Raw genomic sequence first — 9,325 nt, 5'->3', positions numbered from 1 at the left:
CCTAGGCAGATAGGCAGACAATCAGAAGTGTGGTGATCTGAAGAAGCACACGGGCTGGTGCACACTGGATACCCACACGATGACAGGCAGGATGTCCCCAGGCCACGGCAGCAGCAGAGTAGGGAGGTAGAGCAGAGTGCCTCCAGGGGGCACTCAAATGTCACCTCCTACACACACACACACACACACACACACACACACACACACACACATACACATACTTGTTCATCAGCTGTCTCCAGAGCGAAGCAGGAGGCAGAAGCAGCTGTGGAATGCAGCTGCCCCAGCACTCCCACCACCAACTGTCTGCCCATAGTGGGCACCCCATAGAGGGGATGCAAACAGAGCTCACACCACTTCAAGCCTGCACCTGATGAGCAGCCCCTCTGCTCTCTTGGGGAACATCATGAGCCTCTCCTAAAAGTCTGTAGGACAGCTTCACTTGCCAAGGAGCCTCCCAAAATTGGCATCATGAACCCCCAAAGCCCTTTGAGGTCACCTGCCTGAACTTTTGGAAATCAGAGAAGGGAAGGACCTGGGGTCCCAATCAAGGTTCTCAGCCCAACCAGAGTAGTTACGCCCTCCACTGCCTGGGTGGCACATAGCTACCTTCCCTGCCCCGCCCAGGTTTACATCAACACTCAATTGCAGATAAAGTCCTTCTCAGGACACACAGGATGTTCCAGGCAGGTCTTCAGGGCCCATTCCCTCCACCTCGGCCCAGCAAAAAGATGAGATCAGCTGCAGGAGGCTCTCAGAGGTAAGCCAGGCCTGGATGCTGAAGTGTGAGCACCCGCAGAGTCTGAGGACCTCTGTCCCCTGGACTATAGGGCCTAAGACAAAGGGCCTTCACCCAGGACAAAAAGACAGGAGGGACTGGCTGCTTCTGCTCCATAAACTAGGGGAGCAGGCACCCAGGGTTACACTTACTAGCCACGACTGAGAGACTGGGATGCCCCAGGCAAGTGGGTCTGAGCAGCCTTCACCCATTCTCTCTCAAGGCTGTTCTAGGCGAATCAGAGCAATCGATTGGGAATAAGAGCTGGAATGGCTTAAGACTGTAACCTCCTTCAGACTCTGGCCATAACAGAGTTGCAGGGTTTGTTGTGCATTTTTGAGTGGCTCAGCGTTCTACAAGCACACATGGGACCATGGTACTGAGGACTGGGAGGAGGAAGACTGGGGAGAATAGTATGGAAGGGAGGTTATGTGAAATTCTGCGCTCTTAAATGATTTTTATTTCATGTGTGCCTTGCTTGCATGTATAACTACACACCATGTGTATATGCAGTGCCTACAAATTCCCTAAAAGTGGGGTTTCAGACATTTATAAGCCAATGTATAGGTGCTGGGAATTGAGCCTACGTCCCCTGAAGAGCAGCCAGCGTTCTTATCTGCTGAGCCATCTCTCCCAACACCAGGTATGCACAATTAAGTCACAAAGCTAGGATCTTAAAATGAGAAGAGATGGGAATGAGGGAAGGGTTTCTTCTTCCAGCGAAGCCAACGCTCCCTCACTCCCTGCAGCTGACTCGGAAGGAACGCAAAACCTGTGAGAACAAAGCCATCGACATTACCAGACACTTACACCTGAGACTGAATGAGTTTATCAGATCCTTCCTGGGAAAGGTTTTTCTGGCTGAGAGTAAGGCATGTGGTAGACGAAAAGGCACCGCGTTCCCGATCAGGGCAGCAGGAGGGTGGGGAACACAGTGCAAGCAGTGGGGTGTAGCACATGGGCAGCCTGGCGACTCCTTTCCAGTCTGGCTTGAACAAGCCTCCGGGAGCGGTAAATAGGTCTAGCACTCAGTGTGGAGATATCACAGGCACGCCAAGTGCCTGCTGGGAGCAGGCTAGACATGTAACTCTGCAGTTGGCAAAAGAACCCAGCTTGATGGTGGGGGTGAGCAGGAGAAAGGGACACGGACACTCCATGGCTGACGGGCCAGGGCTGTGCTCTGGCACTTTCTGGGTTCAGGATACATTGTACCTTCAGCGGGACAAGAAAGTTCCAGAGAACACCTGCCCACAGTCTGGGCTGGAGAGGGGCTGAAGGAGTGGCAGTCATGTTCCTGGCCCCTGAAGACCCTGACCAGACTGATCCAGAGGCAGGAAGGGAATGGGGTCTGCAAGAGTCAGGGGTTCTGCAGGAGAGGGGCCAGCATGATGAAGGGCCCTTGGGATGCAGGTTTTCAGGTCGGTCCTGACAGGACTTGTCACACCTGTGGGACAAAGGCCAATTAGAACAAGGAAAGGGAGTTGCTAGCGCTAAGGGAGGTGGGGGCACCTCTGGATAAGAAGGCACACCTTTGGACAACCAAGCCTTTGCCCACACTGGGTAAGGTACCCGAAACCTAATGTTTAGATGGGGGACCCAAGCTACCGCTCAGCCAAGACAGTGCAGGGGCTCTCATCATTCTCAGGGGTTGGTCATCCAAGAACACAGGGACAGACAGAACCCGGACACTCAGACCACACAACTCCAAACTGCAACCCACTTAAGAGTAATCACTTGGACAGGTTTGGGGGCCTTCCACTGTATCTCAGGGCCAGTCTCCACCCCCTCTCCCCCCCCGCCCCACCCCACTCACCTCCACATCCAGGGATGTGGACGGCTTGCTTCCCCATTGAGCCCTCTTGGTGACTGATGCCTCTTTCCGTACCTCCTGATTAGGGCATCAGAGTAAAAAGCAGGAACTCAGACAGGAGTAAAGAGGAACTTGAGTCCCCCACGTGTCCCCTACTCCAGATGCCTCTGTTTTTCCTGAAAGGAAGGGGACCCAGACTCTCTCCTCTGTGCAGCTGTCACCCACAGATTATGTCCTTACCCCACAGCCCCTGCTACCAGCTCCACTTTTGAAATGACCCATCGCCGCTGAGCCTATCCCTCCTCTGACCTTCTTGTAAGAAACATGTGGGCGAGGATACCTGAGAACCGTGGTCTCCCGAATCCTGGGTCTTGCTGATCCACAGGTTAAGTCTTGATGTCACGACCCCTGACAGACGCAGATTCTCCTAGAATGAAAATGTCTACCTTTAGGGTTCAGAGTCCCTGACCACAGTAAGGCTCTTCCAAAGACCCTAGAATGGGGACAAGATTCTGTCCACCACAGTGTCACTTGGTACAAGTTATGTGTGCCTAGGATAGGCCCCACCCTAGGGAGTTCTGCACCCAGTTAAGGAGACACAATCTCAGAAAACGCAAATGCCAAATCAAGGGCCTACCAGCATTGACAGACAACACTGTTTCTAACCTTGCCAAGGGTTAGGCCCAGGCTTCAAAGATGTCAGAGCCCGGCAGCTGGGATCCGGCCCTCACCTTTCGGATGGAGGTTGGTTCTGTGCGGTTCTGGCCTGACAGCTCCTTCTCAAAGAGGTGGCGCTTGCTGGCTACACCGGCAGGTGTGACAAGGACTTCAGTACGGGAGGAGCCTGGAGACCTGACGGATTCTGACCTCTGCCAAATCAGAGATGCAAGGGCTGAGCTGGGACCATGAGGTTCGTAAACAATGCCCTCTACCCTGGCGGGGGCTCCCACCCTCCCTCACAGATAGCCTCTGCTCCTACCTGGATGGCTGTGTGGTATCTCTCCAGTTTCTCCCCTAGCTTGACGGTGCTAGCTGGCAGCCTCACGCTGGCACTGTAGGAAGGGAAGACAGTAAAACAAACCAAGGAGGCCAGAGTGAAATTCTGCAGGGTGGCCAGGCCTGTCTCTGGGGCTTGAAGAACCCACCCCTGGCACCCCACCATGCTGGCGCCCCATCACGCTCGCTGGCAAAGAGGGAGGACAGAAAGCAACGAGGATGCCTTCGCTGCTGCAGGGTGGAATGCACTGACTCGGGCAGGGAGGAAGTCCACAGACTCCAGGAACCTTCTCACCTCTGAGGAACAGCCTTCCTGCCTGATCCAGCATCCCAGGATCAGAAGTGCTTCCCACTGTTTCCTTCCTTCCTCCCTTCCCCTCTCACACCCTGTCACCTCCACTAAAAACACCTCAGCTCTCACAGGCTGGCTGGTCATAACTGCTCCTATGATCCCACTCTTGGTTCACACCGCTCGCTGTCCCTGCATCTGCCTGCTAGGGTGGCTATGTGTTCAATGGTCTCAAATGAGTGTCTTGTCATTGTTCTCCTCTTGTTCCACTCCCAACCCCAGCCCCAGCCCTGGGAACACGAGCTCTTACTAAAGGTTTAGTAGGCAGGGGATACAGCCGAGGTGGACGGAACGTGTAACGCCCGCACTACATTTTAGAACTTTTTTTGTGTTTGTCTGTGTTCCCCTACTCCCACACCCTCACACAGTGTACCATCCTCCCTCTGCTTGCCTCAGAGTGACAAAGCAAGGGTACTTACTAAACATGCAGGTTCCTGGGCCCCACTCTAGGCCTGCCACAGCTGAGTCATTTTTGTCTTTGTCTTAATCATAGCTTCCCTTCTGGAACGTTCTCTCACCCTTCCCCACTCCAACGTCAAGAGCAAAGCTTCCTCCTCCCTCTTCAGAGCCCCATCAAAACTATGTCTCCTCCAAGCATGGGAAGGGTCATGGGACAGATACTTGACTCCCTGACATAGCACACAAAGCTGTGGTGACAAATCCCTCCCAGTGCCATTTCACCCAACCCCAGGGCCTCTTGTCAATCCTGTCCCCCTGACAGATTTAGAGCCACGAGCAAAACCTTCATCTTCCTTCATGTGTCTTATGGCCCAGCCTGACACAATGATGACAGGTGGAAAAAATATATATATATACACACGTGACCAGACAAAAGCAAGCAAGGCCTCCAGGCAGCTCACCTGCGGGTTAAGGGTGTTTCTGAGTTGTCTTTCCTGGGGCTCATCTGAAATAAGAAGGTAAGGTTAGTAAGTGAGGGTCTCAGGAAGTCGATGTCCCCTCTCCCGTGAGGCATCTAGCTCTCAGGATGCATCTAATTTCTGAGAATCAGCCCCCACCTCAAAGTACCCAGCCTTCATTAAAAATCTTATCTGAAAGCACCTGCCTTCACCCTCCAGGGGGGTCCAAAGCCCCGTTTCAGCCTCCAAGGTACCAGCCTTGCCAAGGTACCTACTACAACCTGTATTCCTATCTACCTCATCAGGGACCTTGAGCCTTGGGAGTACTGGTTAACCTCAGTCCTACCAGCTCTTTCCCAGAGCCTAGCACGCATCAAGGGCACAAGGCACATTCAATCAATGGAGGAACAGATGACCCAGAAAACAAAAGCATTGAGACAGACCAGATGAAACTCTCCAATTTCATCACACCACAGCAAGGCAGGGGCAGAGAACACTGGAGAGAAACCTGCTGCTCTCTGCCCTGCCCCTACCTCCCAAGGAAGGACAGTGACTGATGAAGACACAAGAGGGTTGTGACAGGCCAATCTGGTCTGGCAAGTGCATCTTCCTGCAGTCCTGATCTTATCCACTAGGTGGGGCTGCTCACATTCATTTACACACACACACACACACACACACACACACACACACACACACACACACCAGTTTTCTACATCTTCAACCTGCTCTCTTTATTTAAAATGACTTCTCGCCGGGCGTGGTGGCGCACGCCTTTAATCCCAGCACTCGGGAGGCAGAGGCAGGCGGATTTCTGAGTTCGAGGCCAGCCTGGTCTACAAAGTGAGTTCCAGGACAGCCAGAGCTATAAAGAGAAACCCTGTCTCGAAAAACAAAAAACAAAAAAAAAAAAAAAAAAAAAAAAAAAAAAAAAAAGACTTCTCTTGTTTGGGCATCCATAACTCAAAGCTCCTCTCCATCCAGTCTCTAAAGAGACCCTTCCTATTGTCTAACATAGAGCTCTTGCTTTATGGGTACTGGTTTCCTTTGCGTGTTCTGCAGCTGATTGGTGACTAGGGTCCCCTGGCTCTTACCCGGAAGGAGATGGTCCTGGGGCTGGAGCGTTTGAGGGAACTGCTGTAGGTGAGCAGGGTGGGTGAAGGTGTGTCTGCATCTTCATCCTTGCTGGGAATTTTCACCTGAGTGGAGCAAAGGTGTCAGACGAGAGCTCATCTTCCTCAATTGTAGGGTGCTCCCAGGCCCAAGAAGCCCCCAAACCCAAACTTCCAGGGGGGACCTCAGGTGGTCTGGCTCATCCCAGAAGCTACACATGGAAGAAGAGAGTCAATCAGACTGCCTATACCCCCCCCCCTCTCTCTCTGCCATGCAATGCTATATAGTCTCACGTAGCCTGGCCACCAGGCAGAGCTTTAGTTTTGGAAGGATCCGAGGCAGCCTAAGAGTTTGCTCTGTAGCCTAAAGCGCCTATACTTAATGGGTGCTGGTTTCCCTGGAAGGCTCTTTAGAAAACAGGAGACTAGGCTACCCTGACTCTGAGCAGAAGCAAATGGCTTGGGAGCTGGAGTCTAGGACCTGGTTTGAGAACCCAGGTGTTCCCAGCACATGGCCCCTTGCAGGTCCAATAATCTGCCCCTGACTCAGTGTCCTATTCTGACAGGAGTGAGGAATAATAAAGAGTGAAGAAACCACCAAGACCAGCTCAAAAATGGGAGGAGAGGAGGACACGAGGGAGCCAGAGGCCACAAGGGCTGGACTGCAGTAAGGTCTGCTAGGGAGGGCAAGAGAGAGACAGAACGGAACAATGCCAACCTGGAGTGTGATGGGTGGGAAGCGAGAGGCTTTGGTCGGCGGGGCTGGTGTGCTCTGCTCTGCAGAAGAAGGTGGGCTCTTCTCAGGGAGGGCCCTTCCCCTGGGCTCCCTCGTGTTGGCCTGGCTTCCCCCAGTGGTCTGGGGCTGCTCTGACACTGCTGCCTTCTTTGGCATCAGCTTTGCCTCTGAGACTAGTGACTTCTCAAAGATGGATGCTTTCTCCGACACCAGCTTCCTCTCCTGCATCTTCTCTGAGACGATGGCTTTTTCTAGAACTGGAGGGGACCTTCTCTCTGGTGCTGCCGTCTTCAGAGACATAAGCGTCTTCTCAGGGACCGGTGACTTCTCTGTCACACTTGTTTTTTCTGGAACCAACTTCTCTGGGCTATGTCTTTTCTCAGTCAGAGACGCTTTCTCTGTGGCTGTCCCCTTCTCTGAGGGGCAGGCTTTCTCCGAAACCAGTCTTTTGGCAGGCACTGGGGTCTTCTCTGAGACAGGCGTTTTCTCAGAGACCAAGGTCTTCTGCTGAGCCACCGTCTCCTCTGGAAGCCTCTTTTCTCCTTCCGAAAGCTCTCTGCTCTTTAGGCGTTCTTCGTCCTGGGCCCAAGGGCCTCTCTGCTCCCGACTCAGTCTCCGGCGAGGCAGGGCCTCCACTTTCTTCTTAGGCACAAGGGGCTGTGACGAGGTCTGCTCAGGGCCCAGGCTGTCTCTTTCCTCCTCTGCCTCTAGCCTCTCCTGTACAGGTGCCTGGACAACCTCTACCACCTGCCGCCTCTGTCTCCGCTCCTTTCTGGTCCTAAGGATGGCCTGGAAGTCTTCATCTTCATCTTTGGAGGCTGGGGGCGACGGCTTAGAGACCTCTGCTTCCTCCACACTGGGCAGCCTGAATCAAAAGACACGGGGAAAGAAGGTAGATAGAATCAGGTGACATCAGGAGCGAGGGTGACCCTGAGTACAGCTGACTCAGTGAGACCTCCAGGCCTCCCAACTGCTCCCTCTCCCTCCCCATCAATATTTTTAAAATAATCATTTCTATGTAGTCTACGTGCACAGTGTCACTTAAACAAAGCACCCTGGGCTCTTAAAACAAACAAAAACAAAAAATAAAATCACAGAGAACAGTGAACTGTTCAACCACAGTCGCCAACACTGATCAAGCAACTGAATAATAGGTTCTAGGCCTGGGGCAACACTGGCCGGGAGGGCTCAAAGGAGTTAGCATAGTTCCTGTCCATCAGAGCCTAGAGGTTGCCGTGGGAGCTAACTGGTGGGGAGCTAAAGGAAAACCCAAGGCTTCCGAGATACCATTCCATCACCCTGCCTGTCACACGGGGATGTCTGGAACACAGTGAGGGCAGTGGGTTTGGGTTAGCCCAGGAGACACAGCCTGATCTTTCTTCGTTGGGGGGTTGGGGGGGGGAAGAGCAATATAAACAAAACAAACAAACAAAAACCCCTTTGTAAAACTCTGAGGCAATGCTCTCCATGTAGAGGAGTCTGTCTGTCTGTCTGTGCCTCCTGTCCCAGCTTCTCATGCGATCTCAGGTGCATCTGCTCACTGTCTGAGCCTTTCAATTCTGTAAACTGAGCTTGTTGGGCAGCTCCTGGGATGAGCAAAGTCCTAACATGTGGGCAGCATTCAGTAACTCCCCAGCCCGGCTCTTCCTTCCCCTCATCATCCCCAAACCTAGCTGTCACGACCTGCCGACCTGCCCCGTTTTGCTCCCCTCAGAGTCGGGAGGATTAGAGTATAGGGAGGTAGCCTGTATAAGGGAAGTTTGACAAACATGGATGAGCACTGTGGCCACACTCACTAGATCCAGGACCTCAATGCATTAGCGTGCTTCCCTGAGTCTCCCCTAATGTAAAGCATGATTAACAGTGGCCTCTCAGACATCGTGAGGACTTAAGGGAGCTGCATCGTAAAATGTCAGCAGAGTAGGGCTCACGGAGAGGTTCACCAAACAGCATCCGGGAGTGTGTCAAGGGTAGGGACTGTGCTTGGGCTGAGAACGGGTCTGGAGATGATGAGGAATTTGAAGTTCATCTTCCCACCATCAGCCTTATCCCAGGACCAAATCCTTAGCAGGTCAAACTGTTTTCACAGAGTCTTCCTGGGACAGCTAAGACCCCATCCACTTCCACTCAGAACAATGAAGTGATGTTCAGAACCCAACCCAACCAAGTACCTCTCCACAGATCTCTGAGCTCCATTCTGGGTGAGTTTTGTAGATTCATCATCTGTGGTTGAACTCAGGTTGCGGTGCCTCCGCCTGCGTTCCCGCTCCTGTTCCTCTTCATCCTCCAAAGTCCGCTGTCGGGCAAGGCTAGGAGAAGGAGGAAGGGTCAACACAACCCAGAGCCAGGTGAACACCTTCTCCAGCCAGACTTGGAGAAGACTTCTTGCCTGGAGGCAGCCCTGCTGCCAGTGGCCCTGGGGCATTCCAGTGCAGGTAACTGGGACAGAGATGGGTTATACTTGTGAATGCACACCAGATTTCAGAGACCCAGGATGAAGAAGAGAAATGCAAAGTTTCTCATTGAAACAGTGTAACTGTCTGTGAGGGTCTGTGCCTGTACTAACAGGCAGCTAGAAGGCTGGAGCCTAGGAACAGAAGGCTACCCTGTGCTACATAGTGAGAGTCTAGGAAGGAAAGAAGGAAGGAAGGAAGGAAGGAAGGAAGGAAGGAAGGAAGGAAGGAAGG

General features: G+C 52.8%; 1 protein-coding gene across 1 annotated transcript in view; it reads right to left on the bottom strand.

The window, feature by feature from the left end:
* Positions 1–1,584: 1,584 nt before the first annotated feature.
* Positions 1,585–9,325, bottom strand: part of Lad1 (ladinin 1) — a 14,398-nt gene continuing 6,657 nt past the window's right edge. The window contains exons 2-10 of the mRNA XM_021162673.1: positions 8,810–8,947; positions 6,621–7,503; positions 5,885–5,989; positions 4,794–4,837; positions 3,568–3,640; positions 3,320–3,457; positions 2,929–3,015; positions 2,592–2,666; positions 1,585–2,222 (exon numbers count right to left, since the gene is read on the bottom strand). Coding sequence (XP_021018332.1) covers positions 2,217–2,222; positions 2,592–2,666; positions 2,929–3,015; positions 3,320–3,457; positions 3,568–3,640; positions 4,794–4,837; positions 5,885–5,989; positions 6,621–7,503; positions 8,810–8,947 — 1,549 coding nt within the window. The 3' untranslated portion in view covers positions 1,585–2,216. The remainder of the gene's footprint in view (positions 2,223–2,591; positions 2,667–2,928; positions 3,016–3,319; positions 3,458–3,567; positions 3,641–4,793; positions 4,838–5,884; positions 5,990–6,620; positions 7,504–8,809; positions 8,948–9,325) is intronic.

The sequence above is a fragment of the Mus caroli genome, chromosome 1, assembly GCF_900094665.2.
Source record: "Mus caroli chromosome 1, CAROLI_EIJ_v1.1, whole genome shotgun sequence".
In the NCBI taxonomy this organism is placed as follows: Eukaryota; Metazoa; Chordata; class Mammalia; order Rodentia; family Muridae; genus Mus; species Mus caroli.
Note: the sequence above shows the minus strand (reverse complement) of the source record. Positions and strands in the feature narration are given on the sequence as shown.